Raw genomic sequence first — 18,603 nt, forward strand, 5'->3', positions numbered from 1 at the left:
TCTTCATGCTTCTTTTTCCTTCTTCACGGACAGGTAACCTCTTTGAAGAGCGTTGTTTAGAAGGTGCTCACACATTTAAAGGACCGGTGCACAGTAAAGACTGACCAATGAATTCAGAAAGTCATAGTGCTTTGGTTTGGGTTACTTGGTGCACTCAGATCATAAACCATCCCACAAAAAGTTCCAGGATTGGGTTAACGTATTGAAGTTGGAATTTTAAATTAGGGAAAATAAGTATTATTTAAATGAAAGGTGGTATAAGCATCATATCATTTTCCATTTCTACCTTTCTCTACCTGAGCCCTTCACTTGCCCCAGAAAAGTGACTTCTGATTTAATTCATATAATTTCCATACAAAGATACCTGAAGGACATTCATCAATATTACATGTTTTCATGCAAACAATTTGCAGAGCCTAAAACACAGCCACCAAATGTATTCCTCAGATATTTGTTATTCTAATTATTCCATGCCATTCCTCTGTTTGTTTTATCTTCATCACTTATCCTGTTCTGTTTGAAACCCATTTTTCCACAGACCAGCACTGCTGCTTGAAGATTAAAATTAGAATACTTTATTATTTATGTCTTAATATCTCTAAGTCGCCTGGCCCATAAATCTTCCTCAGACAGACGACTCTGTTCAGGCCGTGTTTAAGCATGCAGCGTGCGTACCGAAGGGCCAGGGTCCCCTCTGTGAAGAAATAGACATGTGATGGCAGCCGAGCCTTACATTCCAGGGAAGATGAGAAAACGTGGGCAGAAAAAGAAGCGGCTTCGATTTTGGCAGATTAATGAGAGGCCTGCTGCATTATCCACTTTTTAACTTGATAACAATTGAGAGACACAAGAGCCCTTCTCTCTTATATCCAATTACTTCTGCTACTACTTTAAGTACCACTTTCTGCAAAATTGGAAGTGACACCCCCATTCCTTTGCATTTTCTGAAATGTCGCAAAAATATATAACGTACGTAAAATTTTGACAAATTATCCGACTCTACTGCAGTATTTTTTATTTTCAAGTTGTCGGGTGTCTAGTATCGGTATCACATATTCAGGGCAGTCTGAGACTAGTTTTTCCACAAAATACAATAATGAAGGTCACCTCACAATTAACTCAAAAGGCTACTTATTTGCTGGGCAACAGCAGCACATAGTATGTAATGGACACTATTGTATCACATCACTGTTCATTTTAATACTAAAATCATATTTTTTAATCATTGAGCAACAGTGTTCAGCAAAAGTACCCAGAATCTGGCACTTACACTTACACTACTTGTTGACCTAAAGATGCATGGAAAATCAAAAGCCAATCAGGTCTAATCGGGTAAGTCCAAAGGGACTGCTTTCTCATCCTCCATTAACTATCAATTGACGTCTGTAAACTCGTGTGTAGGGTGCACTCGGGTGCAGTCAAACTTACTCAAGAGCCAGAGAAGGTCTACTGGATTCGACTGCAAAAATTACTCTTTCTTTCTATCTGACTGAATAAAGTTCTGTTATTTTCACATTCATTCTTGAGCTAATTGTGTGCATACCAAGAATCTCTCGGGATGCCCCCAGTTCAGTCGTATGTGTGTCCATCCTGGCTACATAACTGCAATTCTAAAAATGTTTGTGCAAGTCTTTCCTTTAAGCTAGAAATGTTTTGTCAACTTTTCAAAAATTCAGAGCTCCAGGAGGTTGTGATAAATCATCATAATGTTTCTTCACAGTTTACACAGCTGGAAATTGCTATTCCTCCCTACCGCCACCTGGGCTGGCCATAAGTGTCCAGTGGGCTTTGTGCATTCGGGGGTTTGGATTGGCCCCGATCTTCAGCTTGCAGAGCCACACTAACTCCTGAATCTCACTGGGCATCTGTTGCCTAGTCCTCAGCACAACAATGCCGCACTGCTGTTTGATGGTGTGAATAGTGACATTTATGTATTCCTTTAATACCCTGCCAATGTTCTCGGCAACCACACACCGCCCTGAGACACAACTCAGATTCAAACTTGGACATCTGGACTGTGGGGTCCAAGCTGCCCTGCAAAACTGGAAGGTCAAGGTAAACGTTGACAGTTATAAATTATAATTTACCTGTGTTGTTGAATTTAATCTTTTGAACGTACAGATGTATGACAGATAGACATAATGTATCGTTTTTATTCCAACTAACATCCTTCGGGAATGATTCAGTCATCTAAAATTAGGTCCCGTGAATGTGTGAGGGAGCCGTTAAAGGACAAGGCCGCCTTCCGGTCCATCTGCCTGCGCTGAATGGATCCCTTGTCAGGACTCTGTGCTCAGTATCCCGTATTAAAAGTAGAGATCGCCTATATGCAGTCATGGAAATGTCAGGGTTATAACCTGGCAGGGCGACATTCATATGGGCATGTGTAATTGCGGTGCCTCCCGACAATATTCACATTGAGAGCAGGTCATGTGACTGTACGCTCTGTTCCAAAAGCACACATGAAAACATGAATAATTAGGCTTCCAAATTGCATATTGTGCGTAACTTTAAATCCAACCAAGCTTTGTCACTGTCTTTTTGGTTTGTAAGCGCACGTGTAGTTATGAAATGCCTCACTTCTTTTTAAGTGACGTAGAAACTCATTTCACACCATTTGTCAAGTGGTATTTCTGTCCTGTAGAGCTCAATCAACACTGTCACCTTTCCATCCGCTCTGTCTCTTAGTCTTACTGTCAACTGCAGTGGGTCAATGCATTGTGGGAATTTCAATGTTTGTCATTTTTAAGGTTTGCCGGCACTCCCTTGATGTGTTCAAAGACATACACTGATGTTATTAAAAATGAACTAAGGAAAAAACCTTAAATCCTATTTGAGGTAAATCCTATTTGCACAGAGAATGGCATATCTTAGACTTTGCATTTTCTCAGTTTCATAATCATCAAAGCAGTACAAAATATTGCATTTATACATGTGTTTAGGTAGATTATTTTTTATGTAAACAGGTACTATCACTTACAAAGCAAACATATTTTTAATACATGGTTGAAATGCACGAGCCTAATTTTAATCATATGTATATTAAAACTATATGGGATTTATTGGACATATAGTTTAAGCTATAATAAAAAAATAGGGTCAGGAGGCAGGCCTTCAGATACAAAAGGGACCCCAGGGGACAGGGGTGGGATTACCAGGGGTCTTTCTGAGGAAATTGGGCGGAAGGAGCCTCTGTTAAAGTCTAGCTATAGAATTTGGATTAATGTAGAAGAGCCTTTAAATATAAAGGGAAGAGCAACTTCTTAAAATAGTCAATGACTCTACCCAACTCTTTGAACTCTTTATTTGTATTTAAAGTATTTAATTTATAACATTGTATCCTATTTTAATGATCCATGTTTATTGTTGTACTAAATAACTAGAGGAACATCTTCTCGCAGTGTTGGGTCATGTATTTTCCACTCTTACACTACAGACCAATATCTTTCTGGGTAATCCTTGCTAAGGTAAGCAGGAAAATAAGAGCTGAGCAGCCATTCTGTTGGCCATCACTATAAAGTCAGAGGAGATTCATTGGTCTTCAGAAAGGAAGGCTGATGTCAGGCAACAAAATAATAACAGCTCTGTCACACTCAATCATGCACTTACCATGTATAAACTGTTTGAAAGAGTATAGAAAAATTGGAGTAAACCATAAACTCCTGTGAAACACTACACTGCCATCACAGCTGTGCACTCAATAAGCTGCTAATGGAGTAACGACATGAACCCACACACACCCCTCTCTTAATAAAGCTGGACGAGTGGCCAGAGGCATAAAGCCCCTCGAGTATCCAGTGACCTCAGTATTCATTACAGCTGTCTTTGTAACTAGCGTTTGGACTTGTTGAGGTACACTGTGCCACGCCCTTAAACTCAATGAACACTCAAGGGGGAACTGGACTGGACTGGATGTCTGCAGCTGGCCTCTAGTCTTTAGGCAGGTTTTCAGAAACCCATGTATGCCTGGGTCTGTTAAGGAGACGCTTGCAAGCTGAGGAAGGTATGCATCGACACATCATTGCCAACTGCACAGCATGAATATTGTATTGTTAAGTTGATGAGGCTGATTCTGATGCCCATTAATGTGAGAGCTGACAGGGCTGTAAGTGCCCTCCGTTTTCATAGCACTCCTTTGGAAATTGGCTCCATGTGCATCGTACTAGCTATACAATCCCTCTAATTGCATTGTACCCATATTCAAGCTCTAATGCCATAATTCTTAAATCCTCCTAGTCTAAAATCCCTCATGGGGTGCAGCCTATACAGCTCCAGTTATCACTCTTTATGTCCAGTGGTGTAAAAATAAAAGTAAAAGTAAAAATACTTGAGTAAAAGTGAAGTCTCCCATTCACACTGTACTTGAATAAAATAAAAAAGTAACTACTTTCAAGTGTACTGAAGTTCCAAAAGTAAAAGTAAATATTGTGATTTTAGCAATAAAGTGAATGTGCATGTGTTTGTGTTTGACCTTTATAAAGGGGGCACACAAGATGAATGTGATGTTTTAATCCAACATTTTATTAAAAACAATTACGGTATTTCACTGTTCCTCAATTTTATCTTAAAGAAAACCACATCCAACAAAAATAAATGTTATTTAGGCACAGATCATAGATTAGATTAACTTTATTATCCCCGAGGGCAAAATTGTTTTTACAGCCAGCATGCATACATGAATTCACATAACAACAACAATGACATGGTGCAAAGGGAGACAGGTCTATTATCAATACAAAATAAAAATAAAAATAATGTATATATGTATATATACACACACATATATCCAGATCTATATCTAAATGAAAGATTTGTCTTTGTGTTCAGTATTAACAAAGGGTAACGTTAGGCTATAAACCTAGACATCTTGACAAATCAGATTATCGACTGAGGTAATTGAATAAAATGAGTCATATATATCATTTTCAGTTTTCTTACCGCAACTCACTATTCAAACTGTTTGTCCTTGGGCAAATCTATTTTGGCTAGGCTAACGCCACAACAAACTTCTAATCTAGGTAACAGTGCCAACTTGAAATATTCATTTCAGAAGCGGGAAAAAAATGCACTGTAGTACTTCCTGACCTCATTATATACATTTAAATAGTTTTAAATTGCCAAATGAATGTGATAGTTACAGTGAATGTAGACCTGCAGACTCTTGACATAATGTATTACTTGATCAAATTCTACTATTAGCCATACATTGCATAATATATATTTTTCCTCATGGATATTCAGTTAGGGAAATAAACATTTAAATTAAGTGTATGCAAGTACAGATTTAAAACATACATGTTATGTTAATCAAGGTCCCTTTGTGGAACACTTTTTTTCTGTATTCAAACACATATTTTTTTTGTAGTTATTTTAGAACTGGTATTAACTGTATTGTACTGTATCGGGGGTGGGGGGGTGTGAATCATGGTTTTGGAGAACCTGACCTGCAGGGCTCTTGTGATTGGTCCGGTGCCTCTATAAAAGCAGGCAGCAGGCACCCCCTGGTTGGGGGGACTTAAGGACTGTGATTTGGGCCTCTGTGAGTGTGGTTTTAGTGTTTTTGTGAAAGAAAGGGCCCTGCAAGGAGTTCAGGTCTGGATGTTTTTTTCCCCTGCAGTGGTGGTACTGCAATGTATTAATGTGTAAACCATATTTTTCTGCCTTTGCGTATGTTTCCAAAGACCCCCGCCCACTCAAGAGAGCCCAGTACTGTGGCCTCCCCTCATGCTGTTATACATATATACATATATATATATATATACACTCACCTAAAGGATTATTAGGAACACCATACTAATACTGTGTTTGACCCCCTTTCGCATTCAGAACTGCCTTAATTCTACGTGGCATTGATTCAACAAGGTGCTGAAAGCATTCTTTAGAAATGTTGGCCCATATTGATAGGATAGCATCTTGCAGTTGATGGAGATTTGTGGGATGCACATCCAGGGCACGAAGCTCCCGTTCCACCACATCCCAAAGATGCTCTATTGGGTTGAGATCTGGTGACTGTGGGGGCCAGTTTAGTACAGTGAACTCATTGTCATGTTCAAGAAACCAATTTGAAATGATTCGACCTTTGTGACATGGTGCATTATCCTGCTGGAAGTAGCCATCAGAGGATGGGTACATGGTGGTCATAAAGGGATGGACATGGTCAGAAACAATGCTCAGGTAGGCCGTGGCATTTAAACGATGCCCAATTGGCACTAAGGGGCCTAAAGTGTGCCAAGAAAACATCCCCCACACCATTACACCACCACCACCAGCCTGCACAGTGGTAACAAGGCATGATGGATCCATGTTCTCATTCTGTTTACGCCAAAATTTTACTCTACCATCTGAATGTCTCAACAGAAATTGAGACTCATCAGACCAGGCAACATTTTTCCAGTCTTCAACTGTCCAATTTTGGTGAGCTTGTGCAAATTGTAGCCTCTTTTTCCTATTTGTAGTGGAGATGAGTGGTACCCGGTGGGGTCTTCTGCTGTTGTAGCCCATCCGCCTCAAGGTTGTACGTGTTGTGGATTCACGAATGCTTTGCTGCATACCTCAGTTGTAACGAGTGGTTATTTCAGTCAAAGTTGCTCTTCTATCAGCTTGAATCAGTCGGCCCATTCTCCTCTGACCTCTAGCATCAACAAGGCATTTTCGCCCACAGGACTGCCGCATACTGGATGTTTTTCCCTTTTCACACCATTCTTTGTAAACCCTAGAAATGGTTGTGCGTGAAAATCCCAGTAACTGAGCAGATTGTGAAATACTCAGACTGGCCCGTCTGGCACCAACAACCATGCCACGCTCAAAATTGCTTAAATCACCTTTCTTTCCCATTCAGACATTCAGTTTGGAGTTCAGGAGATTGTCTTGACCAGGACCACACCCCTAAATGCATTGAAGCAACTGCCATGTGATTGGTTGGTTAGATAATTGCATTAATGAGAAATTGAACAGGTGTTCCTAATAATCCTTTAGGTGTGTGTGTGTGTGTGTGTGTGTGTGTGTGTGTGGGTGTGTGTGTGTGTGTGTGTGTGTGTGTGTGTGGTATATATATATATATATATATATATATATATATATACTGGAGAATTGAATTTAAAATTAACACCAGTTCCAGGAATTGCTAAGGAACAGTTAAATGTACTGTATGAGGAATGGGTTTATGTTCTATATATGTAAATCTGCTTAAACACTTTTCAGGTTTATATCCAGAATAATTTCAGACCCAAACTATTATATTTGGGTCAAGAGTTGGACACACCAGTAGTATACCTAAAGCAGGAGTGGGCTGCAATGTCTTCTGGCTTTTATATCGACCCCCCACTTATTTAAGAGTTCAAATTATGTTACATTTATTGCGCCTGGAATCAAACACTTTGTTGTAATATTTTGTTTCAACAGTCATGTCAAATGTAAGTTTATTAGTCTGTGATTTCTCCAGTGATGATTCAGTTGAAGCTGTAGTTCTCAGTGATGCCCGCGGTGGCCAGCGTCTCTGCTGGGCCCCTCTCAGTTTTGAGGCCCTCCCTGGTGTGCCCCCCGCCCGCACCTGTATTTCCTTGGCTGGGGTCTGGACGCTGCTGTGTCTTGGGCTTCGGCGGGGCACTCTGGGCGTCCCTGGCCTTACCTACGGACACAGACACAAGCCTCAACACCTACCCTCCCCAGAACGGCCACCGAAGGCCTCTGAAAGATATATGGTGGATATAGACAGCAAGGTTTCAGTGTCGGCAGGTGCCAGAACAGCACAGTCACACTGTGCCCGAGGGCGAGACTGTTAAAGTCCCTCCAGCAGACTAATGCCCGGTTCATCCTGGCACCAGTCTTTATCTTCCCTGCCTCTCCCTGCTGCTCCTCCAGTTCACAGTTCACTAACAGTTTACACGTTGTAAATTCTCTAAACCTAGAAATGCATATTTTACATCGGTTGTTATTGTTTGTGTTACAGTTGTTACTCTCATCCCTCTCTATCTCTGCCTGCCTCTTACTTTTATTCTCAGCTGTGGTTTGCTGGCCTGCGGGGTTTTCTCTCCAGACTGGCTTGTCACTGGGACAGCCTAGAAAAGAAGCCATACAGGAAACGCCTTACTACTGCGATGGACCAATTTAAAAATCCCCCGTGGGCTTCACTGTGACCAGACACTTCGGCCAGTTCATAAATCCTCTGCTAAGCATCCTTCCAGCAGAAGTAGCTGATCGATTATCATGAATAGAAACAATAGGCATTGCAGCCATCTGTTACAGAAGAAAGCTAATGGGAAAATAGTGGTAGTTGTCAAATGTGTTACTGCATAATGCGATAAAGCTGATCGACAGTGTAGTACAGGGAGAGAGCAAATGAAAGTAGTAAAAAGAGTTAAAGGAAATGTATATTAAAAAAGCAAGTACAATAATAATCCATCGCAGGTAGCAATGATATGGTAGACTGGACATTTAATATGACTTTCAAGACCAATAAACTAAGAGACTGTTTACCTCAGGGGTCCTCCAGAGGTTACTATTAGACGTGGTGATTATTCTGAAATAGAGCTAAAAGTGCAATTTTCTATATGTGATATAAGGTGTTTAAAAAGATGTTAATAGAGAATTCCTGCTCTGGAATCAGGCACCAACACGCAGGCCGTGTATCCGGGAGGGGGCTTTGCTTCCTCAGAGATGAGGGGGACATGTTTCCAAACATTTCCTCAGAAGTTAATTACTGTCCACTTCCAGTCAGGGGACGGACGATGAACACAATGATCAGGCAGGATATAAAACATTGCATGAGTCACTGCCCAGCTTGTTGCTCTTTTGTTTGTAATGTTTTGTGAACTATGTATATAGTGTGACAACAGTGCCTTGCCTTGAGTCATGGCATCTGCTCAGAAATTATTATTATTACTACTAATAAAAGTGCAAGAGCAGATGAATATGCGACTTTTAATGGAGCGTTAAACCCGCGTCATCAGCCCCCACCTGTGACACGGAGACACTCGTCCTTGTGGCGCTCGCTCCAGGCCTTCATCTTGCAGGCCTTGCTGCAGTAGAAGACCTCGTGGCAGCGGCTGCATGCCGCCAGCTGCACCCCCATGGTCCGCCCGCACTGGTAGCAGTACTTGAACAGCGGCTTCCTGGGAACGGCAGACAGAGAGGCACAGACGTCTCTCAGTGCAGGTCAGGAAGGGACAGGGGGATGGGTGGCAGCAGGCCGAGGGGGCACGAGGGGGCATTATACAGGGGCTGGTGTGGAAAGACAACTAGGTGCTGGTGCAAATCAAGTAAAGAGAGAAAACTGACAAATTAGCAATAATGGCTTTATAAACAGGGACAACTGTACCAAGAAATAGATTTGCTGATATTTGCATCATAGAAACTCTAGAAATTATCTCATTGCTTTTTCAAACTATGGACTAATCATATTTTCTTAAACGTTTTTGACTATATACTGGCTGAAATGTAAGCAAAAAAGCCATTAAAACAACATCTCTCTGACAAAGCATTGTTGCGCAAATTGAAACTGATACAAATGTATATGTCACCATCTAGTGGCCGTACTAATTCTCACACCTAGCCTCACACTGAACAAACTGCGTATTCACCAATTAAATTTCAAGAGTTTCAAGAGTAGAGCAGACATAAATATTGCATGTTTCACATCAATTATATATCTTAATACATAATTAACGGCAACTGTGCAAGACACACATCTGTGGAAATGATAAACACAATTAGAGTCAGCTTCCTGTTTCAAACAAGTACATGGTAAGCATTCAATTCTAACTCTTTTACTTTAAAGCTGAATAAAGATAAAATTACCTAATCGTGTTGGGTTTTCTTCCCGTCGCCGCTGCCTGACCTTTGTTTCCGGGTGCCAGTCTGGAACTGAACAGGTGATTTGGTTAGCTGATTTAAATGTCAATTTAGGCCACAGATATTTACGGATGACTTTCTGGGTCTGGACTGAAATAATGAATACGTGATATGATTTGCCATTGATTGCAACAATGAGTCTCAAGGGCCGACAGCAGATGAACGATGTGAACCACAAGATTCGTGTTTCTATCGTTTGAGACAATGTTTAAATCTATTTACTGCCTACAGTGACTTTCTCAACCGAGACGAGACGACCTTTTGAAGGCAGTTCTCAGGCTGTAGATTAATTAAAGCTTGTCAACCCTGTCTTCTGTTAAGAAAACAAGAAACCAAAAGCACAGGCCTATCAAATGCAACAACACCTCACATTTCTAACAGACTTCTGAAATGAGATTGTGGGTCAGAGTTGCCCATCTCCGTCGACCAAAAGCCCTGTTTCACTGGGTGGCCCTTCTCCCCTGCTAAAGCCCGGTCATGGCACCACATTGAGCCCATAACCGAGGGACCAATGTGTCACCATCAGCTGATTTCACCAGTGCCATAGCTCGTCACCGCCCGGCGGCCCCACGGCGTCACGCACCTGGAGGAAGAGGAGGAGGTCTCGTCTCCTGGCCTGGTTAGAGGAGAACTGGCTCCCGTTCCCGTGTACACAAACTTCTCCGTGGGGCTGCGGCCTGCAGGCGGTTTGTAAACACTTTGTTATTTGCGACTAACAATGCATGAGACTTGCGAGACTATAAAGAAAGACAATGCGATGCAACTAAACTGTGGACACTCATATTACACTCGTGTTTGTCGCATGTTTCTGCTGTTTGGGAAGAAGCACAGGTACCCACTCGCTATCCCCAGCTCCAGCTCCCTCTCCAGCCTTTCCCGCTCCTTCCCGACGGCCGCCTGGCGCAGCAGGTCTCCCATGAGGGCGAGGAGCTCCCTCCGGCCATTGAACACCTCCCTCTCCTTGGCGCTGAGGGCGTGGTACGGGGTGTGGGCGATCCGCCGGTCCTGACCGCAAATGCCCAAGGAATTTTCTTCATGTCAGACAAACGTGATGGAGATCCTAAAACACAGCAGCTCTAATGCTGTTGTCAAGCATGCCCGCTTACCTGGTAGAAGGCGTAGTAGGCGTAGTCCACCGCAGTACCCATCACAGTCTTGCGTCCCTCTCCGATCACCACTGGCATCAGTATGTTGGCTCCAGCGTTGACCAATTTGTCTATCTGATGACAGCAAACGCTGGGTCATTCATTGCTGGCTTACCATATTTCAATCTTCACGACAGAGGAATGGTCTTACAATTTACCATCATTGTGAAAAACGAAACCGAGTGAACAGGGAGGGACGAGGGCTCCGTACCAGTGTGGCAGTTTGGCGTGGGCTGCGGTAGGGATCGTAGTAGATGTTAGCGGTGGCACAGAGCGCGCTGCCCACGCAGCCAGACAGGGGGAGATTGGGGTCCGCGCCCCCGGCCAGGAGCTCATCTATAGCCTGGAAGAAAGAGCAATCCAACACAGGAAGGCGTTACAGACTTGGAGATCTGCACGGTTCTCATTATGCCACCTGCTCCATGTGATCACAGCCCCTTCCTCCCAGCCCTCCATTCCAGCTCGTTAGTATTTCAACACAATGAGCTGTAACATGTAATATCCTGAGCAGCATTAGCAGGGCGATCTGTGTTCATTTTCAGATGCGTTCGGATTCTTAAAACAAGTCGCCTTTAATCTCCTAATCCTGTTTGGTTCTTCACAGCATTGTTCCTCCAAATAAACATCTGTTTTCCTTTGTGGCCAAAACAAAAATAGTTTTTGGAGAGCTGATTGGGGATGTAATCATTGGGGTTGGAGTGGAGAACACAAATTATAAAATATTGGCTGGCTCTCTCCCCCCTGAGACATTACTGTTAAGAAGTTTTACCGTGTGGGTAAATCCACTGGACACCACAGCAAGAACTGTTTACAGTGGATTTATAATAAACGTCCCCCCAGGTCTGCGTCCAGTTTCCAGCGCGGTAAAGGATATTTATATGACTCACATCGTCATTGCCGCTAGCGATGGCCAGGGAGAGGGGAGAGTGGCCGCTCCAGAGCAGGTTGGGATCGGCCTTGTGGCACAACAGGAGAGAGATGACTTCCCTCGCGTTCTGAAACAGAAAGCAAATTCAACTTCACATTCAATTCAGTTATCATAACCCCCCAAAACAAGCCCCTTCCCCGCCTTTGAACATACGGTGTAGTGGATGTCCCGCTGACAGGCAATGTGCAGGGGTGTCCTACCGCCCTCCTCAGGTAGCTTGTCCGGGGGGCTGTAGTACTGGACGGGGGGTCCGAGGGGGGTGGTTGACTTCATGCTGAAGCCAAGGGGAGGATGCGAACTGGAGACCTGTGCGATGGAGAGGGTTGGCACAGCTGTAAGAATGCATCCTAGCATTTCAATGGACTGATTCAGTTTTAAGCACACTCTAATGCTGGAATAAGATGGAAGGTGAGACAGTGTGAACTCCTGCCACAGAGAGGCACCTTATCAAGCGAGAAGACGTCCTCTGCATCCTGGGCTCGCACATCCGGGTTGGCCGCCGCGTGCAGCAAGAGCTCTGTGATCTTAACCCCTTCTTTGCCAGGCAGGGCGGCCGCGATATGCAGAGGGTACAAGCCCTTTTGCTTCAGAGAAACATTGATGTAAAACACATTGGTAAGAAAACACAGACACACGTTCACAATCATATACCGGTCATTAGTGTCTCAACCAAGAGGTCAGTAATTCACATCAGCTGTAAACTGTTTTGGAAAGGGTCCCTCGGTTATATAGTGGTATGGCTTGGGGTTACCGTACCCTAACTGCCAACCAATCTGTAGAAGTAGATCCCAACCTGACACGTTCAAGTCAACATGACTTTATCTGCCCACAATTTGGCGTAGGATCCATCCAAAGCAACTCACAACCGCTTTTGTTAGTACTCATGATACTATGCTGTCTCTATCTGCCATGCAGTGCTGTGAAGGAAGAGGGTACCCTCTTTGGCAGGGGCACGTCGGTCCTGGCTCCACACTGCAACAGGCGGCGCACGGCCTGGACGTGCCCGGCCTTGATGGCGAGGAAGAGGACGGGCATGGGCACCGAGGAGGCGTTGGGGTCCGCACCTCTGCACAGCAGCAGCTTGATGGTGGCCCACCTGTTCCTGTGCCTGTCAAAACCAGGGTCCAGAGAGAAACACGAGTCAATCACAGCACGTTCCCCTGCTCTCCCAGTAGGAGTCCAGTTGTGTTTAAGCTGAGCTCCTAAAATGGGGCACACCTCAATTAACATTTTGACATCACTAGTCTTTGGACTGGCAAGCAATCAAGACACTTACTCTTTACATGGCTATAGATTTTCAATGGAAATTCATTATAATCTATACGATAAAACCCTTTATAAACGATCAAATGGACCACCAGTCATCAATTCCTTGATATTTGAATTGCCCCTGCCACCGATGAGGGGCTGACGTACTCTGCCTTCATCAGTGCCATCCTCCTGACGGTCTCCTCGCTGATGGAGCGCTGGGCCAGGCTGTTGCGGCTCAGCGCCTCGGCAGTCTGCTGCAGGGCATCCTCGGTCACGTCAATGTGAAAGCTGGCCAGGCTGCGGGCTGAGTCAAAGACGGGGTCATCTGGGCTCTCCTTCACATCTAGGCCTCCCGCTGCACACTCTGTCCCGGGCTGGGGCCAGGAGACAGAGCCCAAATGGATGCGGCCGTCGCGAACCTGGATGGTGCGCGCTGGAGGCTCGGCGCTGCTCTCGGGGTTGGCAGTCTCTTCACAGCTGCTGGCCAGTTCCTCCTCCTTATCAACACACAAGAAAGAGATCTGCTGTGGCTGCGACCATTCCTGGTCCTGGAGAACTACAGGGTCCTCTGATTATCACTCCCTCTGGACCCTGAATGACTACAGTGACACAGTTGTTGGAATAAGTGCTTTAAATGATCACTTGATTCCAGGTCTTACAGATTTGAAGGTCCCTATGAAACCTTTAGGTCTGTAGCTCCATCTATTTCTATCTATCCATCTATCCATCTATCTATCTATCTATCTATTTAGTAGCAGACCCAGGGTGACAATTTAATTTATACCGCTGGCTGTGAGAATTCTACTTCCACAAATAGAACTTGTAAAGCACAAAATCTGAAAGCCGCCCTGTTGGCTAGTTTCTAGACTCCAAACCATCTCCTAAGAGGTCCAGTCCAGCACACCTGCCCATCGCGGTCCAGTCCTTCGGCCATGTTGCTGTGGAAAGTGTGTGAGGGGTAGTAGAGCACGTGGCACACCGCCAGCGCCGACAGCCCCTCATCGCTCAGTTGATTCACGTCGGCCCCGCTGTTCAGTAGGATGTTGATGACATCATTGTGACAGTTCACCTGGGAGGGAAGACACAGACCCAGACACACGGAGGCAATCTCAAATCATCACAGTCACTGAATCCCAGTCAGGCTGGCACCGGATAACCTGCAACTGAGTGGTTTAAAGCATAATTGACTGTTTGAGGTTTCATAATAATAATAAGACAATGCTTGAATCATGTGCAGCCGCCATCTCCGTCTCTTACAGCAGCAGCGATGAGAGGAGTGTGGCCCCGGGCATCGCCAACGTCAGGGTGTGCCAGGCCGCCTCGCAGGATAGTGTACACACTCAGGGGATCTCCCTCCGACGCCTCCTGGATCAGCCTCTCGGAGTTCACCTCCAACGGGCCTTTGGGTCCGAATGCCTCCCGCCTCCCGGACAGCACCGCGGCCACGTCCCAGTCCAGCCCCTCGGCCCCCAGCCTGCCAGAGAAAGAGCAAGCAGAGGTGGATCACATAGTCCAACACCAGTTTCAAATCTGGAATATGCGATAGCCGAGTGTGAATACGATTCTTCACGGGGTGCCATGATGGCTTGGCAGTGCATGTTTCTGGGTATATGGGTTAGCGTTCAACATTTACTGCAAGAGTAGTAGAGGCTGGTTGATTTAAAATGAGCAATACCAAACTGGGAATGTGGTTAAAAGACTGTAGGGAATACATGCATCCGAATTGACCTCAGTCATGCTATTCTGGATTTGACCGTGGTTATGAAGCTGAGCCGCCATGTTGGGGCAGAGAGCCGTACCTGTGTCTGCGGATGTGACCCCGAATACGAAGCTGAAGAGGGAGCGAATCCAAGACCGTGGGCATGGACTCAGTGTCACAGCAATGCTCTCCAAAAAAGCGTTCGTCGAGTTCCCTCCGCAGAGACTGGGGGAGGGGCAGGTGGTCGGAGTCGGAGGAGTAGCTAACAATCTCGGGAGGAAGCATGAAGCGCTCGTCCTCCAGAAGCTTCATGTAGGCGTAGTAGAAGGGTTTGGTGGCTGCCTGGGTCTCATACGCCCTCTCTGGCTCCTGTGAGATCTCGTCCCTGGGCCCCAGGCTCGCTTGGTGTTCAGGGAAGTCGTGCAGGCTGAAGGCCCCCGGGAGGCGGGTGCACAGCTTCAATAGGCGTTCCCGGTGCCACAGGCCCACATCTTGCCGCCCGTCGGGGTACGTCAGCACGCCTGGCCCAAAACGCTCGTCCGCCCGGTACAGCCCCTGCAGAGGTCAAGGGTTAAAGCATAACCAAGAGCCCATACTGTACATATGTTTGCAAACCATTTAAAATCTATATTGTGATAATTGTACATATTATTAGGCACAAAACAATATATAAATGAATGTAATAATACATTCAGACAGGCTACCAAGTGGACTATTAGCTCAGCATGAGGGCAGCAGCACCAAACAATGGTGATTAACAACTGCAGATTCCAACACTGAGAATTAAAAAGTGACTTCTCTTATTGGTCAACTAAAATACATATTTATACCAGAGAAAAGGCGAGCATATATACTCTTTCATACGTTGTATTTGACAATAACTCTGCATTCTGCAAAACCATTTCTTCTGGTGTCTTATAAGTTACTTTTGATCATTTTGTGGAGAAAACAACAACCCAAAACCACGCCTACTGTGCTTTGAACTACAATGAGGACATCTGCCCAGAGAGGGACGCTACCTGAAAGGTCGTCCCGTCGGGCAGCTGCAGAGTCCCATAGCCTTCCTTGCGGTTCAGGTAGAATGACCCGGTGAAGCTGCAGCCCCCTGGCCAGGAGTACGTCCCATGGCCATGGCGGTAGTCCTTAAAGAACTCCCCCTTGTACACCTGAAGATCGATATTAGTCATTCATCAAAACTGAACTGCTTAATTCCTGCCCGTTTAGAAACTCATTAACAATGGAAACCACATGCAGACACCTAGAATACACAATACGGGCTTGGCTTGTTGTTACTGTTTTTTATTTTTTAATAATAAGAAGAAGAATAGTTATTAGCAGTAGATATTGTTTTACTTTAAGCTAGCCCTAAAACAAAACTAACAAAATTAAACATCTGTACGCAGTGACAGATTTATTTTATGTCAGATTTGTATTCCTTCTATTTATAAATGTATCCACTGATTCATTTGTTGTTGTGAGTTTTTTAATCCGTCTTGTGAGCCGTCTCTGTCTCTGTGGCACCGTGCAAGTATAACCCTGCACGGCCTCGGCTGTTCTGTCTTTTCCTTTTTGTCTCTGTTGCTCTCATCTATCACTCCCATCATGGTCTAGGATTTCTGGGCAGCAGGGACAGTAACTGTACCCTCCCTGGGAGACCTGCTCTCCTACGCTGACAGCCCAATTCATGGGCTTTTTTGTTTCCCCTGATCTATGAACAGCTCCTGTGTCTGACAGTGTTTCATTTACAGGCCGGTACCAACAGTGGGGCTCCAGCTCTCCACTCACACGTATGTATGTGGGTTTCTATCTATAGTGCTGATGAATGCAGTAGGTAGATGTACACATGGATGCACATGGTACACAAGTCTGTTCTAGTATTTTAAACACAAATTGAATAATTGAACATGAGTTAAATAATGTACTGTACCTCATATTTTAACCCAATGGGCTATCGATGGCTCTCAAGGATAAGTGTAAATATGTTCTGAAAGATGATTAGGCTTATATTGATTAGTTGTTTTTGTTCCTGTTCATGTGTACTCACAAGTTTTGCCTCTTGGGCCCACAATGACAGGGCCCTTTAGTAGATGTTTTCACCAAAGCACAGCAATAATGTATCTTTTTAACAGGTCTTGTGTTAAAAGGACATTATTGTGTTAAAAGGACATTATTGTGTTAAAAGGACACCAAGTTGTGTTGTCCTTGAACAAACACAGAAAGTGTTAAATTTAACACATTAGTTCTAAGAGTGTATGTGACAAGAAAGCTTCACAAAATGAGAGAGAGAGAGAGAGAGAGAGAGAGAGAGAGACCTTGAAGACCACAATACACAATACACAATACTTTAGTTTAAATAGTTAACTTTGCAAGCATGACATGGAAAGGAAAAGCTATCTGAACAACTGGAAGCATCTTGGGGGGCCTTCATCCAGCAGTGTATCGATATGATGATGATGATGATAGGGAGGGTATTATAAATTATATATGATACAATAATTTAATGTATTAACCATGTTTTAATGACAATAATAACACACATTGCAGAAAACACAGCTCATTTGGGATTTATTATGTGGCTTTTTTGTTCCAGTATTATTAGAAAAAGTGTATTATCTGCAAATTGGTGTAAAATCAATTATCATAATATTCCTGCCCAATAAAACGTGTGAATGGTGGTTACACATACCTCCCCGTTGCTCCAAGTAAAGGCCCCGGTGCCATGCTTCAGGCCATCCACGAACTGCCCCTCATACCTGGAGCTGTCCGGCCACTCCTGCACCCCTGCCCCGTGCTTCTGTCCGCCCACGCTGGCCCCGGTGTAGCGCCCCCGCCGGGCGGCCTGCTCTCCGGGGCCACAAGCGGGACAGTCCTGGACTTCTGTCCCTGCGGCCGAGCCGGTGGAAGAGGGCATCTCTGGCAACTACCCACTCCTGCTTCTTGACAGTCTAGCTCCTTTAACATGAAGTCGGGGTGATATGTGTTGTGTAATCCCGGCGCAGGATTAATTAATTAATTAATCAGATAAACATCAAAAACAAGAATTGGAACTTAATGTTATCTCAAGCAATAGTGTAACACGGCACAGTCCCGCACACTGCGTGAAACAGCCCGCACTGCAGAGTAGTGTTATACTACACAGTCCCGCACACTGCACAGTACTGTTGTACTACACAGTCCCGCACACTGCACAGTAGTGTTGTACTACACAGTCCCGCACACTGCACAGTAGTGTTGTACTACACAGTCCCGCACACTGCACAGTAGTGTTATACTACACAGTCCCGCACACTGCACAGTAGTGTTATACTACACAGTCCCGCACACTGCGTGAAACAGCCCGCACTGCACGAAACACAAGTCCCTGATTTCGTTTCCAAGACATCATCCCTCCTCCCGGTCAGCAGCGGCGCACGGCGGCTGTTTTCTGATCTGGTGCTACAGTGTATTGATCGTCGCACGTCTGAAGCCTCGGCGCATTGAACGCATTGATCTGCACTGTCAATCCGTAACTTTGTAGCGGAAAAAGGGAAAGCCAGCCTCGACTGTACCACCAGTGCCAAGGGGGCGGGGGCGTTGTGTACACTCACGTTTGGATAGGAATTTCGACATTGATTTCAAGTGTAGGTGTGTTTTCCAGTACTCTAATGCTGCTCATACAAATTATAAACATTACAAATGCATAAAACAATAGATATATGCATGGTTTATGTAAAAGCTCGTTTCATCTTTAC

General features: G+C 44.6%; 1 protein-coding gene across 1 annotated transcript; it reads right to left on the reverse strand.

Annotated features, from left to right (window-relative positions):
• Positions 1-7,080: 7,080 nt before the first annotated feature.
• On the reverse strand, positions 7,081-18,377 carry ankmy1 (ankyrin repeat and MYND domain containing 1). The gene is made up of 17 exons (XM_066709779.1): positions 17,559-18,377; positions 15,892-16,038; positions 14,973-15,427; positions 14,431-14,647; positions 14,078-14,242; positions 13,339-13,670; positions 12,859-13,030; positions 12,366-12,506; positions 12,076-12,228; positions 11,882-11,989; positions 11,206-11,337; positions 10,956-11,069; positions 10,689-10,854; positions 10,433-10,526; positions 9,796-9,861; positions 8,956-9,110; positions 7,081-7,627 (listed from the first exon to the last, which is right to left on the reverse strand). Exons 1-17 carry the CDS (start codon positions 17,781-17,783, stop codon positions 7,449-7,451), a joined length of 3,021 nt encoding a protein of 1,006 aa, XP_066565876.1. The 5' UTR covers positions 17,784-18,377; the 3' UTR covers positions 7,081-7,448.
• Between the last annotated feature and the right edge of the window lie 226 nt (positions 18,378-18,603).

The sequence above is a fragment of the Amia ocellicauda genome, chromosome 7 (genome assembly GCF_036373705.1).
Source record: "Amia ocellicauda isolate fAmiCal2 chromosome 7, fAmiCal2.hap1, whole genome shotgun sequence".
NCBI lineage: Eukaryota > Metazoa > Chordata > Actinopteri > Amiiformes > Amiidae > Amia > Amia ocellicauda.